At 37.4% G+C, this 21,109-nt stretch overlaps 2 protein-coding genes across 4 annotated transcripts in view; one reads left to right on the top strand and one right to left on the bottom strand.

The window, feature by feature from the left end:
* The window catches only part of wwtr1 (WW domain containing transcription regulator 1), a 58,624-nt gene extending 54,719 nt beyond the window's left edge, over positions 1 to 3,905 (top strand). For all 3 annotated transcript variants that reach the window (XM_039657276.2, XM_039657275.2, XM_039657278.2), the window contains one exon: positions 379 to 3,905. In XM_039657276.2, coding sequence (XP_039513210.2) covers positions 379 to 563 — 185 coding nt within the window. In that variant the 3' untranslated portion in view covers positions 564 to 3,905. The remainder of the gene's footprint in view (positions 1 to 378) is intronic.
* A 3,893-nt stretch (positions 3,906 to 7,798) lies between these two features.
* Positions 7,799 to 11,008, bottom strand: tm4sf4 (transmembrane 4 L six family member 4). The gene is made up of 5 exons (XM_039657370.2): positions 10,735 to 11,008; positions 10,413 to 10,502; positions 9,578 to 9,720; positions 9,315 to 9,498; positions 7,799 to 8,019 (listed from the first exon to the last, which is right to left on the bottom strand). Exons 1-5 carry the CDS (start codon positions 10,906 to 10,908, stop codon positions 8,014 to 8,016), a joined length of 597 nt encoding a protein of 198 aa, XP_039513304.1. The 5' UTR covers positions 10,909 to 11,008; the 3' UTR covers positions 7,799 to 8,013.
* Between the last annotated feature and the right edge of the window lie 10,101 nt (positions 11,009 to 21,109).

Here is a 21,109-nt window from a genome sequence, read left to right as displayed (position 1 = left end):
GAGATATAAGAATCGATATCGGTTCGTAAAAATGAGAATCGATTAATATCCAGAAATTGCTATTTATTGCCCAGCCCTTATTAGTATGGTGTTTCTAATAATCCTTTAGGTGAGTGTATTATGTAAATGTAAATCAGCTGTTCTCTATGTGAATATACAGTAAAGTGTAAATTATTCCTGTGTTCAAAGCTGGATTTCCAGCATCATTACTCCAGTCTTGATCCTCCAGAAATCACTCTAATAGGGTGAATGATGCTCAAGTCATCAAATTGTTGTCATCAAATCACCATTATTATTATCATTGTTGTACGATTCAATGTTGTCAGCATTCAGGGTGATATGCACTGGGTCTCACTGAGCTGTGTGTTGCGTGTGCAGGTGAGAACATGAACGTGCCGGTCAGCATGAGCGTTCCCCAGCAAAGCCGCTTCCCAGACTTCCTGGACTCCATGCCCGGCACCAACGTGGACCTGGGCACCCTGGAGGGGGCCGACCTCATGCCCATCCTCAACGACGTGGAGTCAGTCCTGAACAAGAGCGAGCCCTTCCTCACCTGGCTCTAGGCCCACACGCCACACTAAAGACTGCTTTACAAATATAGATATTATATTATATATTCAATCAGCCTCTTCCTCTAGTTTCACTGTTTAGGTGTCAGAAATCACCACGAGTCTAAGAACAATACCAAAGTGTTTAGCCTGCGAACAAATGAGCAAGCATGTGTCAATCAAAGCATTAGAGGAAGACAAACGTGTTTGCGCTGGAACTGATGATGGGTAGATATGATTATGACTGTGTTTGTGTTCAGAAGCATCACACTGAGATAGTCGGGCTCTCGGATCCTGTTTAACAGGCGCAGTGTGTTTGTACGTTAACACAGAGAGAGAGTCTGGGTGAATCTCACGAAAAGAAGGCCTTATTTCCGCCGTGGGAAATGTTTCTTGTCAATTGAGTTTATATCTCATAATTCAGACTTTTTTCCTCTGAAGTTCTGCACAGGTCTGCAGTCAGGTCAGGGTACACCACACCGTCTTCACCTAAACACTAAAAACCTTTGTTGTGGCAAATGAAAAAGTCAACCTGGAATTTACATGATTTATTATAAGGAAAGATCATTAAAATAAAAACAATTTCAATGACAACTTTATTCCGTTTCGCCCGTTCATTTAGACGGCAGCGGTGTTTTGTGGGCCTGAAAACGTAAACTGTTGAACATAGATTTCAAAGTGCAAGTTTTTACCATTTGAACTACAGAAACGCGAATCTGTGAAATCGGTGACATCATGCGCGTGTGTATTATGTGTTCAGTCTATAGTGTTTCTTTACAAAGTGCCGTCGCCACCTACTGGCCTCGCATGAATGATACAGCGTTTTTAGTCATTTTCACAGATCCGTGTAAACGGGGACAGTTTGTGTGTATGTTAAAAACACAAAGGAGAAATCGTTCATTTTTTTGTACATCAACGTTGTGTAAACGTACATAAAAAACTGAAACCTGATTTGTGGAAATGAGCATCGCAATTTTGAGAGAAAAAAGTCAGAATTGTGATATATAAACGGTTACATTTTTTTCTATTTGTATTCTGTAGCAGAAATAACTTCCGTAAGAACATGTCTAGATCAATAGTAAGAAATAAGAATAAATGCTTAAAGAAAATTAAGCCAATTTTCAGGACCATTAGGAATTTGAATAATAGTTAAGCAGGTTTCTCCTAACAACTAATTTGAGAATTAGAATTACAATCAAACTCGAGAGTCAGTAATGCACGTGTGTTACAGTAATGCACATGTGATACAGTAATACATGTGTGATGCAGGTGTGTTAAACTAATGCCTGTGTGTTACAGTAATGCATGTGTGTTACAGTAATGAACATGTGTTACGAACATGTGTTACAGTAATGAACGTGTTACAGTAATCCACATGTGTTACAGTAATCCACATGTGTTACAGTAATGCCTGTGTGTTACAGTAATGCACGCGTTACAGTAATGCTTGTGTGTTACATTAATACAGTAATGCACGTGTGTTACAGTAATGCTTGTGTGTTACAGTAATCCACATGTGTTACAGTAATGCACATTTGTTACAGTAATGCACATGTGTTATAGTAATGCATGTGTGTTACGGTAATGCACGTGTGTTACAGTAATGCACGTGTGTTACAGTAATGCATGTGAGTTACGGTAATGCACGTGTGTTACGGTAATGCACGTGTGTTACGGTAATGCACATGTGTTACAGTAATGCACATTTGTTACGGTAATGCATGTGTGTTACAGTAATGCATGTGTTTTACAGTAATGCACGTGTGTTACAGTAATGCACATTTGTTACGGTAATGCACATGTGCTACAGTAATGCCTGTGTGTTACAGTAATGCACATTTGTTACAGCAACGCACATGTGTTACAGTAATGCACATTTGTTACAGTAATGCACATGTGTTTCAGTAATGCATGTGTGTTATAGTAATGCACGTGTGTTACGGTAATGCACGTGTGTTACAGTAATCCACATGTGCCGTACAAACTGGGAACATGCAAATGTCACCTGAAGAAGCTCTTTCTATCTTATTTAAACCATTAAACTAGTTTTATTGGGATAAATGAATGTATTTAGGTTAATTGAGTGATACTGTTTTTGGCTTGTATAAAACCAGCTGATTTCGATGCTTCAGAAATCATAATGGTCCTTAGGTTTTCATGAGATTCACCCTGCTTTAATAATTCATATCTGGCCAAATCAGCAGCAGTGTGCCTGTCAAAGCTTTACATGGTGAATTTATATCCACCGAGTAACTATTTCAGACGTGTTTTACTTTTATTCCAGTTTAGCTATTGTGTGAAGCTCACGAAGCTCATGTAGACAAGCGTTTCATATCATATATGTTTTATTGTACTGCTACAGTATTCCTATTTTCTATTCTGTGCTCTTGACATCTGGTGCATTTATCAAGAGCTACTGTATGAACCTCTTTTTAAATAGTTTTTTTACTTTTTTTTTTCATGAATTTTAAATTTTGAAGCACTACAAATACACCAAGGATTCAGCAATACTAGTCTAGTCCCGCAATATTTTCAGGGAATATTGCGCATTAAGTATTTTCGGATCATTTTGCCTTCATTCGAATGATCGTTTTTTGTTTTTTTTTTATTGATTTTATTACTTTGGCTGAAATCCAGTTCAATATATAAACATATAAATATGTTTTTTTTTTCTACACAGGTCTAATTTTTGTATTGCATGTTTGATCTGTTTGATATTCATAGCATCAGGGGTGTGTAGACCCACCTCACCATGACTTCTTTATTGTGAATGGTTACTTTATAGACGGGTTATGAATTGAGAAGTGTGTTGGATTTGTGGATTGAGCAGATGTTTGGGCGAAGGGCTGGTTTTTAGTTACTGTAGGTCAAACTGAGCTCATGACGTCCTTTATAAGGACCGAACGGTTAAGTACCGGGTCAGGAAGAGGTTCTCGAACCCGAGTGACCTTGAGAATCATTCAGAGGTTGGTTTCTTCAGTTTTGGACAACTAAGGATGAGATCTGTTCTGCAAGAGGGACCTTTTAAAGATTTAACTATTTTCTATGATATAAACTGCCTTTCCGAAACCTGAATCATGTTGCGGGTGGGAACTGAGCAATTTTTTCGTTGTGTTATGGGGTGAAGTGTAATCTGTGCCGGCTGATCCAGAATTGTGTAGCGCTCAACACTTCAGCATGCTTTAGGTTTTGTAAGAACGTTGGTCACATGCTGGAAAGCTCAGAAGACAAACAGTGTACCACAGAAATATGATAGCGGTGTACTGTACGTGAGAAACGTGGTTGTAACCTCGAAGAAATCTCTGAAATTGTCAGTAAAATCAAAAAGAATAGAATAAAATTGTTTATTAGCATGAATGTATAGCTGTGTTTCTTTATGAATCAGTTCATTGACTTTATTTTTGCTGGCAAACCTTTGGCTAAACAAGTTATTATCCACTTTCAGAGACATTTGTCTCTTGTGAAAAAGAAGTGCTCTTAAATGTATTGAATGTGCCATATACTGTACTTAAAATATTGAAAAGTATTAAAAAAAAACATGTACTTGCAGATAATGTCAAATTAAAGGGATAGTTCACCTTGAAATTAATTTTTGGTATGTTTTAGCTTACCTCAAGGGCATCCAAGATGTAGGTGTCTTTGTTTCCGCGGTATTTTCAATTTTGATATTTTTAGGTCAAACCGTTCTTGTCTGTCAGTCATATAATGACTCCCAACCCACACACACACACACTATGACTGCATTTATATAGCACTTTCACAGACCCAGAGGCCACCAAAGTGCTTTACATATTGCCTCACACTCTTTCACACACAACGCCAGTATTAGCCATGCAAGGCACCATCCGGCTCGTCGGGAGCAGCTGGGGTTAGTTGCATTGACAATAAAGGAAATGGACACAGCGACCCCATAGATTTACAACGGAGAAATTTGAAGCTCATTAGAAGTGCTCACTTCCTCATAACCAAGCGTACTGCGCAGGCTCAAACTGAGCTTGACGACGGAGATGTGACGTGACCTTCTAGTAGCTATGCCGAGACAAATATGTTGTTGAATATTTTGTCCTGTTGCTTTTATGAACTCTCTATATCCATGGACTTAATGCCTCCATGTCTCCCCGATTGCCTCATAGACAGTAAAAGATCACCATTACCTGTCTATACAGTAATATCTCTACTGTGAATCTACACAGAATCCTGTGGTTATTACGCAATTGTTAGCCTATTTTTACAAAAACGGCCATAACATAAGATCCCAAGCAATGGAGCCTTTTGTACATTGTCCTGTTTCTTAAGAAATAAATAATGGTCAAATGGAGTCTTTGGATGCCTCAGATGTAAAGTTATTCGCTGTCAAAGTGCTAACCACAAGTTATAGTCTGCTACAATGGCGGCTCCCAAGCGAAGCTTTGGTTTCCAGCTGGTGGATGACCCCCCTTGGGTTAGGAGTCTTGCTCATGGACACCTCAACCACCAACCTACCAGTTTGTAGACAACGCACATCTTTAATCATCCCCATGATATAAACATGTAGATATTTTTTGGCTTTTAGTTTAAATATGTTAATATTGTTATATATAAGATACTGTGCTCCAAAGCAACAAGCAAATTCACATTTAGAAGATATAAGCGTTCAAACCAAAGTCTCTCACTTCCTCCAATATGGATCCGTGATTTTAATGACATCACTCTGAACTTCAGCTCTCATCTGTCCAATCAAATGTTCTCTAGAACCGCATATTGGCTATTTAAAAAAGGGGAGGTGTTTATCAATATGCCCCGCCCTCTTCATGTTTCAGCGGAAATTACGTCAACACATTGAATAATGCTGCGTGTTTTAAGGCACTTCAGTGGGACTTTAAAGATGGCGAGCGATGATTGGTCAGTAAGCAACGTGTAGTCTGACATGTTTCCTGTCAAAATCGCACAATCTGACATTTTTAACTATCGTATATGATGTTTATTTCATGCAAACTTGTAGGAAGAGAAACAGCTTGAATTGAGGCACTACAGCTGTCACCACACATTTGAATTTCTTCAAAATTTACAAAATCTAAAAGCTAAAAAAAAATCTAAATGTAATTTCTACTGTGTGAGAACATGATGTGTACGATTTTTGCAAAGGATTGTACGTATATTGACTCATTCCCGCAGATTTTGTGCACACACTTAAAGTGCATGCACATAAAGACAAGTAAATTGGCTATAAAACAGTATAATGGGTCCGTGCGTCAGGTCTTAGGCCCCGCCCACACTACTGCGTTTTCGTTTAAAAATGGAGACCTTTTGCTACGTTTGCACCTCCCATCCAGACTAAACGGGATAAAACGAAGACCTAAAACGGAGAAGTTTAGAAACGCTGACGCAGAGGCTGACACTCGGCTCTATGATTGGGTGTTATCAGTCATGACGTATCCTTCCTTGATTCGTCAATCATTGTTTACACCAGCACGCGCATATCCAGTGTTGGTTAATGGTCACGTGATCCGCGTTTTCAGTCGTTTTAATCAAGGGGGTAATCCATCGAACGGAAGTTGAAGCCTCGCCCTCGCGGGAGCCGCCATCTTGCAGCAGAACTTCACTTGCGTTAGCATTCCCATTGACTCCCATTCATTTTGGCGTCACTTTGACAGCGAATAACTTTACATCTGAGGCGTTTGAAGACCCCATTTGTCCTTTATTTATTTCTAAAGAAACACGACAATGTATAAAATGCTCCATTGCTTTGTAGCTTATGTTATGGCCCCGTAGAAGCAGTTTTAGTGAAAGTAGGCTAACGATTGCATCATACCCGCGCGACTCTGTCGCACAGTAGAGAGATTGCCGTATGGACAGGAGGAGAAGCTTGTGCGCAATCGGGGAAACGTGGAGGCAAAATGACAAAATAATTAATCAGAATACCTAGCAAAATTCTCCTAACCAACAACATGAGCTATGGAAAATTATAGGTGATAGGAGCTTTATCCAGCTTTTACAGCGGATGCATTGAAAACAAGGGTTTTGAACAAGATGTTTAAAGGCCTCAGTTCCTCGGATGTCCAGCAGGGGTCTCAGGGTCACCTCAGCATCTGAGCGAGAGTCAGGGATTTCTGTACAGAGTTCAAATCAGTGAAATGCAAATCATGATGGTCTGCATTGAGTCATGCTGGTTTTATAAGAACTTAAAAACATGATTATGCGCTTTTATAGGCCAGTTACTATTTAAATGTAAATAAACTACTGATCTGTTAACAATTAGCGGAACACTTTTATACTAATTAATGGTACTTTTTTTTTTTTTTTACATTTGCGTTGATTTGAATGTGCTAGTACTGTACACAAGCTTCACGGGGAATTACTTACAGCCTAAAGCTGTTTGTAATTACGCAATGTTGTCATACTAAACATATTAAACACATAAAGGGATATTTGCTAGTCTGACTATTTGGCGAGAAACAAATCATGAATCATTCAACTATAATACTTTTTGTTTGCCACAAAAGCCGGATAAAGCATGTCGAGGGGAGAATCTGTCAGTAATAAAAGATCAGCGACAGGCATCATGGGACATCGAGTTAATCATTCCTGTGTGAAGAGCTGTTGCCTATACACCCGTCATCATAAAATAACATTCCCCTTATAAACACACTGATAACACATCATTATCACAACGGTGGAACAACAAACATTTACTTTATCCAGAAAGCCTTCTTCTCAATAGCTTGGACAAGAGTTATCACCTATATACGTAAGAGCTCTTATCAGAGACGTGTCAGTACAGTTTCGGCTAGCATGTTTAGTTATGAAAATTACACAAATCATCTCCGACAGGCCAGCTGTTGTTTATAAGTAACCCGAAATCTCCCGAGTGTCGGTGCGGGCCAGATCCTCTCTGTCTGTCCTTCTGCTTCCTGTTTTCTCAAGCCAGAACTCAAAAAAAAGATTTACTTTTGCTGAGTGATGTGGAAAAATGCAAAGGACAGCTGCGTGTTTTTTTTTTTTTTTTTTTTTTTTAATTCAAGAGTTTATTAAGTGTCAAATATTATTTTACTAATATAGCAATGGATTTCCTGAGATAAAATGAAACTGTTTTTCAATTTGTTAATCAAATAATTCACATATTTGCACGTTCCCTTCCATCATTAAAAAAGACTAAATACTTGTACGAAAATAACATTCTCTTACAGTTTGAATAAATATCTTTCTAATAGTCCTATGTATCAATACACTATAGCTATTATATCATATTTCCTATATAAATCGGTATCATACATCATAATAGCCTATAGGCCTATTTATATAACAATATCAAATATCTGTTGCCTTCATAAGCATGAGCCCTCAGGCAAATGTTGAATACAGCAAACGGAAGAAAACACCATCCATCTGAACAGTATAAATAAAAATCATGAGGTGAAAAATGTTGACAATTACAGATTTCGATGTTTGATTAGAACTGAAGAATCGTTGATCCATTCCGAGTGGTTTATTCCTGCAGATAAACACAAATAAACATGTTTTAGATATGAATGCTATGAATCTGCATCATCAATGCAGATATACACTGTGGACTAGTGTTCAGTTCACTTACTGAAAAAAATTGAGTAAACGCTTTTAAATAATGCATAATTGAAAACAATGAAGTTATTTGAACTTGACAATTCGACATTACTTTTGTTTTTCGATTAAGCATGAAGTTTATTTAGGCTCTGTAAAAAAAAAAATATGTTCATGATTTGTTATCAAGACATGTTTTCTTTTGTCAAGTCAACTTAAATAATTAATGTGGTTCACATAACATACTATTTTGAGTTTCTGATGATTAAATCAATCTCCTTCATTGTATTAACTTAATTTCTCCAGTTCAATGAACTTTAAAATTTTAAGGCAACCTGATTACTTAATTTTTTAAGTTAAACCAACAATATTTTTTTACAGTGTTTATAATTTTAAGGCGACAGGTTTACTCAATTTATTTAAGTAATTAAACGTTAATGCTCAATTGAAAAATGTAAGCTACGTAAACTTGACAATTCCACATTACTTAATTTTTTCGATTAAGCATGACATTTACCTACTTTAAAATTTTAAGGCAACGAGTTTACAATTTTATTTTTAAGTAGGTTAAATTAACTTAATGCTCAATTGAAAAAAAAAACATTTATGTGAACTTGACAATTCGACATTACTTATCTTTTTTGATTAAGCATGAAGTTTATTTAGGCTACTATATAAATTAATTAAAATTCAATTTTATTAACTATATCATTTTTTATTAATTACTCTATAATTTTAAGACAACAGGTTTACTCAATTTCTAAAAGTAAATAAACTTAATGCTTAATTTAAAAATTTAAGCTACGTGAACTTGACAATTCCACATTACTTAATTTTTTTGATTAAGCGTGACATTTACCTACTTCATAATTTTAAGGCAACGGGTTTATTTTTAAAAAAAATTTTAAGTTGGTTAAATAAACTTAATGCTTACTTGAACTTGACAATTCCACATTACTTGAAATTATGAATTATGTAAACATCTTGCTTAATCAAAAAAATTAAGTAATGCGGAATTGTCAAGTTCACGTAGCTTAAGTTTTTCAATTAAGCATTAACGTTTATTTAACCTTCTTAAAAAAATTAAAGTTTATTTGTATAAAATTAAGTTATGTGAACTTGACAATTCGACGTTACTCAATTTTTTCAATTATCCATGACGTTTAATAATGTTAAGGCAGTGTGTTTCCTCAATTGTTTGTGAGTGAGGTGTGTGAGAGCGAGCCGTACCCCGCAGCAGCCGCAGCAGTCCCCGCAGATGGTGCCGATCAGCCCGTTGATCACCTGGAAGGCGCACAGGCCGATCTGGACCAGGCCGGTTATCAGCAGGATGCAGAACAGGGTCAGGTGCCACGTGACGATGTCCCCCGGGCCCGTGCACACATCCCACAGTGTGTGGTTGGACAGGTAGTCTCTGAAGGACATGCACAGTGCTACATTACAGCCACTGGGTTATTATCTGATTTGATTGTTACTGGAAAATAAGCACGTACCCCTCGTTGAACGGGTAATTGGTGTCAGTGGTGTTTGCTAGTGTAAAGCACTTGGGTCCGTGATTAATGGCCACACATGAGATGATCACGGAGTAAGTGGCGCCGGCAGCTCCGGCCGCGGCAAACAGGATAGAGCTGAACATCTAGAGCAAAACAAACCAATATATGATCGATACGTTATCACAACATATGTTTTTACGTTGCTTAACTCATCAAAATAAGTTAGGCTATACAAGATATCTTTAAAAAATATCGCAAAAAAAATATTTTCAAGATTTATCACAACATTTTTTCTTTTGTCAAATCAACTTCATTTATTTAGTTCAGATAACTTATTATTTTGAGTTTCTGATGATTAAATCAATCTCCTTCATTGTATTAATCACTTTTTCCGTTTCAATCAACTTAAAATTTTAAGGCAATCAGGTTACTTCATTTTTTAAGTTAAACCAACAATATATTTGTACAGTATTTTAATTTTATTTTTTTTTAAGTCATTTCAATGTGATTTAAGTTGAAATGACTTAAATATCCAAGTTGGTTGTACTTAAAAACGTAAGGCAGCAACTTTTACCTTAAATGTTACCGTAATGTTTGGATCTGTAATTTTATTCATGTTTCTTCTTTAAAACAATAGCCCGTGTGTTGCAAAAATCGCTTATAAGAGTAAAAAAAGAACAAAAATGCATATGCCGAATATTTAACCCGGAAAGGCCTTTCTCAGATGGCGGGAATAACGCGGCCATTGTGTGAAGGAATGGCGTGAAAATGTCATTTGTCACATGACTTCTGGTCCTCAAGAGACGAGCGTTTGAGTTAAAGAGGAGTTTCTCACCGCGAACCGTTTTCCGCAGCTCTCGTTCCCACAGCATCCACAGCAGTCGTTGTTCTTCAAGCCCAGGAAAACCAGCGCCGGGAAGATCATCTAAACAAAGACCATCCCAGTATATTCTTTAAATGTGAGTACATTTTAATCAAAAACCTTCAAATCAAAAAAAAAAAAAAAATAGTGTAACATTTTGAAAGCTCAAAGAACTCATGATAAAAATAACCCATAGGCCTAAAAAAAAATGAGCTTGAAACAGAGGAAATCCCTCCACAAACCCTTCTGCACAAATTGACACGTTAAATGCATGAGATGTTAAACGTTCACTCACCAGCACGCCGGATCCCAGAATCCCTCCCAGGAAAAAGACCTCGTTCGTGATGTCTTCGCTCTTATCTGCCACTTTCCCGCCGGGGAAGAACAGGAGGATGTTGCAGAGCACACAGATGATGGCCAGCGGGATGAGCGTGATCCCCAGGCATTTAGCACAGTTTCCAGAACACATGATTCAGAGGGAAGTTTAGTCCAGGACGGGGTGTGTGTGTGTGTGTGTGTGGTGATGGAGTCCTCTGTTTGGGTAAGGCGTCCGTGGCTGTGTTTTTCCTGGTGAGTGTGTGTGAGGATTTATAGGCACCTGTCTGTAAATGTGTAACTGTGGTGTGTCCTGGGTTCCTCTATCAGACCCCCACACACTCTATCAGCACTGAGTCACAGCGGCCTCACCTTAGCATGCACAATACACCACTCACACCCAACGAAATCTCATCCTCACCATATGACACAAAAATGACTTAATGCCCAACTCTTCCAGGTTACTCTCTGCCTGGCTCAAGAGCAATTATACATTTTACACAGTTAAAAAATGGTAACACTTTATTTTACAGTGTCCTTGTTACATGTATTTACACTAAATAATTATGTGCTAATTATACTGTAACAATGACACCTTAAAATAAAGTGTAACCAAAAAAAAGTCAAGTTTCACAAACAGTTCATGTGAAAAAGAAATGCACCTGTAGTGTACTTCAATCTTGTAATTCATATACAATAGTATTAACTTGCAGATCATATAATATTAAATAAATAAAAGTAAGTGTCACGTTCACGTGCACATTGTACAGTGCTAAAAATGCTATTCCTAATTAGTATTTGTGTCTTGTTTCCAGTCCAAATTTAAAAAAAAAAAATCTGAAATCAAGAGGAATTTGCTAGAGAGGTAAAATGACATAAGAAATTCTATTTTTTTCTGATAAAAAATGTAAAAAAAAATCCAAATTAAGTGAGTTTGTGCTTAAAACAAGCAAAACGATCTGCCAATGGGGTAAGACGAATCATTTTGTTTTCCATTTGAATTAAGATGAATTAAGACCCCATTGGCAGATCATTTTACTTGTTTTAAGCACAAAAATCACTTAATTTATATATATATATATATATATATATATATATTATAAAAAAAAACTGTGATTGTGCTGTAAGGCCCAGTGTTGGTACAATCAGATTTTAAAAACCTCTATGGTATTACGCTTACTTATACAGACATCAAAAATCAGTATATGAATATCAACAATGCTGATCATAAAAAAAAAATGATTCATGCTGCAATGCATGCTGGGACCCATGAATAAAGTTTGTATTTTGGTAGTAGCTAGCATGCACTGCAGTATGAATTTTTAATATTTAATGTCACCATTGTTGAGATTCGTATGCTGATTCTTGATATCTGTGCTAGTTTTGGGAATGAATTACATTTTCTGTAAAATCATTCATACTTTCTGATCGTATGTTCTTATGTTGTAGAATCTTATTTTTCAAAATAACTAATAATATAATCAGCATTATTTATAATGTGTATTTTTTGAGTGCAGTGAGTAAATAATTCATTCATAATACCTGCTTCATTACAAATGTGTAATTGGAAATATATTTATGACAGACAAGTTTCAATAGAAATTAAATTAAGGTATATTTTAGTTTATCATAAATGCCAGTCAGTACATTCAGCAGTAACTTTAACCACATTTCAAAGACAAAGTAGTTATGAAATTACATATAAAGATGTAAGTCCTTCTTAAGACAAAAAATGACACAAAATTTCAGCTATTTGTATTTCATATAAATTCAAACTACTATACATTTTCAGTTAATTGCAAATAAAATGCTATTAAGTGTCTTAAATCATTACATTCTGTTCAACGTATGCACCTTTAAAGTGTATTATTTCCTTAAGTACTCTTTTTAAACTTTAAATTTTATTTATTTTTCACAGGTTTAAAAAGTGTACCACATCCTTTTAGCCGTTATTATGTTTTTTTCTTGTCCTATACTTCCACATTTTTTTGGTTGTGTCCAATTCTGCTATTATTGTTTTGTAGTTGTACCATGATATTTATTATCTGGTGCCTTCATTGCACCATGGTATTTGCCACACGTTTTCCATAAGAGGTATCCTAAGACTATTCCCATTGATTATCCATAAACGACAGAAGTCAGTCATAATTACAGACGTTTCTGTGTGACATTGTCAGTTCTAAAGACAGTTTGTCACTTCTGCAGCTCAGAATCAGGTAACAAACTGAGATGCACAACAGACTTTCTACATTTATATTCACCAAGAACAGAATCTGGACTTGAAAACACTAGACGTGAGAGAAAATGTGAGGCCATGACAGAAATATTTTCGTTTCTACTGTTGATCTTGCATACTTGTAGGAACTTGACCAAGTCTCAGACACAGTTAAAACACTCGTGACCCTACAAATGTCTCAGACAGCCTTTATAGAGCATTAGTTCTGGACAAATGTTGACTTTTGATTTTACAAGCCAATAAAGAATATTTTATAAGCCTTTAATTACACTTTGTACTGTATTTTAGTTTCCAGCATCAAATGCCATAGTCTCGGTCAAATGTCATAAACGAACCATTTCATGTTCTACGAAGAGGTCTTAAAATAACCTTAAAATGAACTTTTTTCTACTATGAAGAACCTTTTGTGGAATAGAAAGTTTCCTTGGATGAAATGTTCTCGACACTAAAAAAGTAAAAATGCTGGGTTAAAAACAACCTAATTCGGGTCATTTTGGCAACCCAAGCGCTTGGTCAAATGTGGAAAACCTCATTGGGTTCAATGTTTGATCCAACATGCTGGGCTTAACTGAACTATTGTTTAAAAACAAACTGTATTGCTGGGGTAAAATAAACCCCAAATATGTTGGAAATTAAATGCACACACAAAATGACATGAGTCACAACAGTAATAATGCAAATTGAGCATTTATTAAAAGACAAGAACATCCAGGAAATGAACAAAAAGTTGTTGACGATTAAGAATCTTAAATTAGACTGACTTAAGTATTCATTGCATACTTAAGTCCATTCAAATGCCCTCAGAAGATCTCCTTCCCATTAATACCACCCTTCAAAATGTCCTGTTTTAAAAGGAAACCGCCTTTATCGAGCCATTTATCGAGTCTTTAAGTGGAGATTGTTTACCGGACTCTGCTAGTGTGTGAGGAAGACACTTCATGACGCATGCACTGGCTAAAAAGCCTGTTTTAACTATATCCTCTGATCAGGGTGAATAACCCTCCCTGACCCCCCTCGCCTGATCCCGGTGGTGCAGTGTCCAGTGTTCAGTGTCCAGTTCTGGCTCACTTCCCAGGGTCGCTGCATTGCTTTTGTGGGGGTTTCCTCTTTCACTTCTCATTCCTCTCAACACAATCTTTCAAGTTCAAAAACAATGAGCTGTTTAAAGACAGCATTATGTCCAGAATGCAGTGTTTGTGGCGTTTATGTACACTGTAAAAATGATTGTGATATCAACCTTGAAAAACTGTTAATTGGTTAACAGAAAGTTTCTGTTCTATGTACAGTGAATAACTGTGATAGATCTAACCGTAACATTGACAGTTTTTGGATGTGAATTCTTGTAAATTTTACAGTGAAAAACTGTAAATTGACATTCCCACAATTCCCTGATACCTCACATTTGATGTATTTTTGTTGAAATAACTGATTCTTGGCGTTCTCGTCATAACTGACGCTTTTGACCATACGTCAACATCCGACGTTTTATGGCACCCTTTAACGTCAGTTAGATGACGCTATCTAACCCTAAACCCTACCCCTACCCCAGTCCCAAACCTACCCGCATCATCTAACTGACGCTAAAGGTAAAGCGTCAGTTGGATGACGCCCTAGGATAGCGTTAAAGGGTACCCTAAATCGTCGGATGTTGACGAATGGTCAAAAGCGTCAGTTAGATGACGTCTTGGGATGAGAATGTGTTGTTTCTTCATAGTTTTTCTTAGCTTTTTTTCCCCGAATCAATTATGTACGTTAGGGTTTTATGTTACATTTAATTTAGTTCAATTAATGTTATTGCATTTTTTTAAATGTCATGTGTGTCATGATGGTGTTTTGTGTGTGTGTGAATGACTCTATATGTGTTTATATATCACTATTAACTTTCCTGTGGAAAAGCTGTTTGTGATGAGCTTTGATTCATCACGTGACTCTCATCTCCACTGTGATTGGTGGTTGTCAGTGTATTACAATGGTACAAAACAGATCTAGTACTTCAATAGGTGTGTAAATTAACAATATACCAGATTATGTAAATAAAAAACTAAATTTAATTTATTTATTTATGTATTTTTTTACAGTGAAACCACAGCTGCCTTTTTTTTGTTTGAAAATGAACCATCATCCATCATGCTGGATCACGAGAAAGTGATAATGTTATATGATGTCAATAATGTTATATACCAATGTCAATAACAAATTTAGTGAAAGCCTATTTTGGATATTTGCAATTTAGTTTCTCAACTCCAAAATTCTAGCCTGGATGCCAGCCCGAACTCCGCCCACAACATTTTTTGGTCGGGAAGTTCGGTCTGGACTCGATCCATTGAGGAGAAATTATGATCAGGCAAAAAAAAAAAACGTTCGGGCCAATCAAATTGCCAGGGCGGGCTTTATACGATGATGGACAGGTGATCTGCAGGGACGTAATCATCACGTTATCAAAAAGCGCTAACTGGTTTCGCTCAGAGATGACTGCAGCGGGAGAATTGAGTATAGATTCCGCTGTCGCGTCTGTTGTGAAATAAATCGACAGCGTATTAATTTCAATAGACAAACAGAAAACTGCAATCAAGGCATTTGTCGATCGGAAAGATATTTTTGGCGTCCTTCCTACATGATTTGGGAAAAGTGTAACTTATCAGCTGGCTCTGACGGTCGCTAAGAAGATGGGACGTAATGAAAAGCCTGTGGTCTTTGTGGTTTCTCCTTTGGGCGCACTCATGGAGGAGTAAGTAAAAGAAGCAACACTTGTTATTTAACTTCTAAAATAAGTTCTGTAGTTGACAACTCTATGCAAAGTAGTTGACTTACTGCGTTGCTCTGATTGGTTCTACCGACTATCCAATTAAGTGCAGAGTTTTTTTTTCCTGGTTCAGTTACGACACGCCTCATAATCAAAGCCCAACGGAGCAGTTTCAGACTCATATTCTCACTAGAATATGAGTATGACGAAGTCAGGCTACCAAAATTCAGCAATACACAGCAATACTTTGAGGTTGGAATAATGGCAGGATGCACCGTTTCTCCGCTGGCTTTTACCATGGTAATGGAAGTAATCATTAGGGCATCACGATGGGTAGTAGGAGGAGAGCGCACCAATCAGAGCATATGGATGACATGACAACCATGACTACAACAGTAGCCTGCACTAATCGGTTATTGGGGAAGTTAACAGATAATATTGAATGGGCACGAATGCAATTTAAGCCCTCTAAATCAAGGAGCATCTTGATAGTTAAAGGAAAGGTAGTAGATAAAACATTCTTCATTAATGGTGAAGCAAGACCAACAGTTTCTGAGAAGCCAGTGAAGAGTCTTGGGAGATGGTACGATGGGGATCTAAAGGACACAGTTCGAGTGGGAGAAGTAAGGATTGAAGAGCATAAACAGCTGTGCTTTCAGTTTGGTCTACTGCCAAGGTTGCTGTGGCCACTGGCTGTGTATGAGGTTTCTTTGACAACAGTACAGGGAAGAGGGGGGTTTGGGCTCAGTTTAGCTCCTCTAAAATGCCACGAGGCAGGCCCAGCTCAAAGGAGGAAGCTGGTAGTCAACGAGGTGCGAAAGCAGGAGAGGATTAGGTGTATAAAGGCCATTTCCCAGGCCAAGCAGGGAGAGTGGATGAGATGTGAGAGTGTGGAACAACGCAAGATGGGCCGGCAAGACCTTTGGTCAATGGAAGAGAGTAGGATCAGTTTCCTTATTAGATCAACATCTGATGTTCTCCCATCACCGCAGAACCTAAACCTCTGGGTAGGAGAGGATCCCTCTTGTCCTTTGTGTTCATCACCTGCCACATTAAGGCACATTCTGACAGGATGTAAGGTGGCTCTTATCAAGGTCGGTTTACTTGGCGCCATGACCAAGTACAGCGATGTTTGGCTTTAGCATTGGAAGGCAAGCGTAGTATGGCCAGTAAGTTGCCGCCTGTTCTAGCAAAACATTACAGGCAGAAGACAATATTCCTCCGCCCAGGCAAGCAACCAGCAAGAAACTACTCGCCCAGGACAACTGGAAGCTGCTAGGGACTTGAAGATGCTGGCTGATCTTGATCAACGGCTTATTTTTCCACCTAAGATTGCCACCACTGACCTCCGACCAGATATTGTTTTGTGGTCTGGATCAGCACGCATTTTAACAGTGCCATGGGAGGATGCTGTGTGAGGCATCTGAGAGGAAGGAACTGCGGTATGCTCGTCTGGCCACTGAAGTAGAACAGCGAGGATGGAGAGTCCAGGTTTATCCAGTGGAAGTGGGTTGTCGAGGTTTTGTGGCTCAGAGACGTCGGATTCAGTGGCCAAGAACTTATCTGAAGCAGCAGAAAGGAGCAGCAACTGTCTGTGGCTGTGGCTATTCCGCACTACGGAAATCACTATTATTGCTAATGTTTAGTTTATAAATGTGTAATGAGTCCATAAATTACAACTTTTTTGCATTGCTGTTGTTCTCTTTCTATGTTTTCTGTTGGAGCTAATTGCTTTAACAAAACATGCATTGGATATAAAATATGTACATGACCCTACATGACTCTAGTCTTGTCAAATGTCTCTTTTGACCCTTGTGTGAATCTAAATAAAGTCTCTTGATGACAAGTCAGTATGGCCTATAAAAGTGTATTTCATAGATTGTATCATGGCGTCACAATCTGTACTTCACACATCTCGTCATCAAAGTTTCCTCATTCCCCATTTTAAGGGTGTGTCTTCTTCAGTGGCCAATGATAAGAGTGACAGTCCAAAGGACTTCTCTTTAGCTGAAATCTTATCAGCGGTGGGAGGGAAGTCAATGGAAAGATCAATGTGGATTATCAAAACACATGTGTGTGTTGCCAAGAGCAACAGTTACCATGATAGTTCAGATACTTGGAACAATGGACTCAGGTGATGCACATTTTAAGTATGCACTGACACTAAACTCCTATGATTATATCATCGCTACATACCCAACTCCAGATCATCAAATCACTCTCCTTTTACTCTGACCCTCAACGGGTTAATTCACCCAAAAAAAGACATTTCTGTCATCTTTTACTGATCTTCACATCGGTACAAACCTGAATTACTTCACACAACAGAAGATATACTGTATATATATATATAAAAAAAAATGTCTGTAAAATGGAAGTCAGTGGGGTAAAATGATATTTTTTGACCCCATTGACTTTCATTGTATGTGCAAAAATCACTGAGAAATTTTTTAAAAGCTGTGGAAGCCAAAAGCATTTTGTAAAAAGAGGAACTTCAAAGTTCTGTTAATGAGAACCAGACATAACACACCACATTGTTAGAGGAGATAAATGTATTTTGGCCAGTACATTTACTAGTTGTCTGAGAGAGTCAAATATAGAAACTGATATAAAGAGACGCACAATCATCAACACACAAAACTTTTCACACTATTATCAGTTATGATGCTAGTAAAACATCCGACCAACCCATTTATGATCACCATAATTAGTACACATCATTGTATGTTTGTGAGTTTATCTAGTGTCAAAGTTGAGGGTGAGTCCTGTGTCGTTTGTTAATGGTACATTTGTCATTTTTACCACAAGACAAGCTTAAAATCTTAATATCATTGATATAAGCACCATTAATTAGTCTGAGCACACATTTATTTTAACAGAATGACAGCTTTCGGTATTCTTGACAACTTTCCCATCAGAAATAACTGAGCACTTCATTATAGTTTGCTGTACATGGCCAGTGCTGCTATAATTAATAAAGTAAATCTAACTAATAAATTGGTCTCTATGAGTTCAGTGATTCAGGTCAAATGATTGTGAAATAATGATTATGTTAAAACACAACCAACATCATCAGATCACCTTTTCTGTTTGTTCATCTGGCTGTTATAACTCAGGTACAGCAGCCAAACAATACTTAAAGTTAATGACATAATAAGAAAGGGCCAAAAGCCCAACTAAAACAAACACTGATCACCATAATGGTGACATCAGGTGTCTTTAATCTTAGCAATAAAAAAGACTTCTAAAAGGGATACTACACTTTTTTTGGAAATAGGCTCATTTTACAACTCCCCCAGAGTTAAACAAATAAGTTTTTACCGTTTTCGAATCCATTCAGATGATTTTCTGATATTTAGAAGAATATCAGTAACCAGACAGTTTCTGGTCTCATTGACTTCCATTGTATATTTTTTTCCTACTATGGAAGTCAATGAGACCAGAAACTCTCTGGTTACTGATATTCTTCTAAATATCAGAAAATCATCTGAATGGATTAGAAAACGGTAAAACCCAAATGTTTAACTCTGACGGAGTTGTAAAATGAGCCTATTTCCAAAAAAGTGGAGCATCCCTTTCAACTTTTCAACTTTTCAAAAAATTCAACTTTGACATCTGTCTGTTTTTCTTAAATTTTTGTGTAAATTTTACTCATTTTAAATGGTTACCTTTTAAAGAATTAATTTGATTAATTATTATTGAGTAGATATAGCGTATTCATTTTTACAGTGTGAGTTTTCCAGTTCAGTCCTTCACTATTATACATCAGGATGAGCTCGACTCTATTATACACACAAAGCTACAGCTAATGTGTTTCTGAAGTTTTAAAAGCCTTCCTCAGTATTATTAAATCCCTATCATTAGGATATTTGCCAAGAACAGTCCAAATGGCAGTTGTTAACCCGCTTATAAAGAAACCACAACACAACATTTTAAGAGTCAAAATTGACAATCATGGTTGGATCTCTACTAGCACTATTAGGCCCTAGTGATTAAGATATTCTATTATACCGACTGGAGAATGATGTTGCCATAATCTTTAACGGAAATTAGCCTAAATTGCTTCCTACCAGTCAGTTTACTAGCACTTTGTGTAAATAGATGTTAAACCTAACATAAGTAAAGTATGGTGTGACTCAAGGCTCTGTTTTAGGTCCTCTGTTGTTCTCCTTGTACACACAAACACAATCTCTTAAGTCACCTTATCTGTTAAAACAACTTATGCCATAGTCTGTTAAAAATAATTCTCCCATCTAAATTTTTTAACAGCATTTATATATTTAAATTGGAAACCCATCCTGATGTTCACTTTATATCCTACACTTCCATTGAGCTAAGCCACAGTGACTGCCAGCTACAGCTTATACAATAAAACAGTATATGAGCTATACTTAGTTTGACGAGTAACTGGGCTGGCAACACAAAGCTTGTGGGTTTCAATCCTGGAGCTAATGAGGATTAGCTCACTCCAGTGTTCCCAGGTCACTCCAGTGTACATTTCCTCATATTACTAAGACACTAAGGATAAACTGGATACATATACAAGATTCAAGTCAAGTAACCTTTATTTATATAGTGCTTTTTACAATACAGATTGTCTCAAAGCAGCTTCAAGTTTGTTTCTAGAAGAAAATGGTGTCATTGTCCACTTGAAGTAAGCCAGATCAATATTGTTGAATATTAAATGTCCCCTACTAAGCAAGCCAAAAGCCAAGGCAACAGTGTCAAGGAACCAAAACTCCATCAGTGTAAGAATGGAGAAATAAACCTTGAGAGAAACCAGGCTTAGTCGCTCGGTTCTCCTCTGGCCAACAAACGAACAGTGTGTGATTATGATTGAGGAGCATTACAGGGCAGAAGTCAGATTGGATCAGAACATTCAGAATATTATCCAGTTCCATCTGGTTGGAGGTCGGAGTCATTACGCCAATATGGAGACGGGTTTGTTGAGGTGTCCATGAGGCCTTCACAGGGCTGATGAGGCTGGCACTTCAGGGATGCGTTGTGGTCATGTCCAGGCGCAGGTTCACCGTCTGATCTGGATACGGCCCAGATCCGGCTGACTTCAGTAAACCTCGGAATAAATGGAAAGACTACCATTAGCGTAGACGCCATTCTTCTAATGGTGTAACGAGTCCATCGGGTGTTATAGGAAGTTCCGGCTGACCTAATCTATGCAGCCTAATAATCATTTAACTGATTTGAATAATAGAATGTATAGTGTGTTATGTGTATGCCAGGTAAAAGAGATGTGTTTTTAGTCTAGATTTAAACTGACAGAGTGTGTCTGCTTCCCGGACAATGTTAGGAAGACTGTTCCTGAGTTTTGGTGCTAAATAGGAAAAGGATCTACCGCTAGCGTCGATTTCAATATTC

Source organism: Pimephales promelas, chromosome 2 (genome assembly GCF_988280905.1).
Source record: "Pimephales promelas chromosome 2, fPimPro1.hap1.1, whole genome shotgun sequence".
NCBI lineage: Eukaryota > Metazoa > Chordata > Actinopteri > Cypriniformes > Leuciscidae > Pimephales > Pimephales promelas.
The sequence above is the reverse complement of the archived record's forward strand: the minus strand, read 5'-3'. Positions and strand labels throughout refer to the sequence as shown.

Bases quoted from the DNA above. Each gene is read 5' to 3' on its own strand.
- tm4sf4 (XM_039657370.2), bottom strand. From the start codon at position 10,908: ATGTGTTCTGGAAACTGTGCTAAATGCCTGGGGATCACGCTCATCCCG. The intron at 10,503-10,734 runs GTGAGTGAACGT...GTCTTTGTTTAG, and splicing joins TTCTGGGATCCGGCGTGCTG to ATGATCTTCCCGGCGCTGGT. The intron at 9,499-9,577 runs GTACGTGCTTAT...CATGTCCTTCAG, and splicing joins AATTACCCGTTCAACGAGGG to AGACTACCTGTCCAACCACA.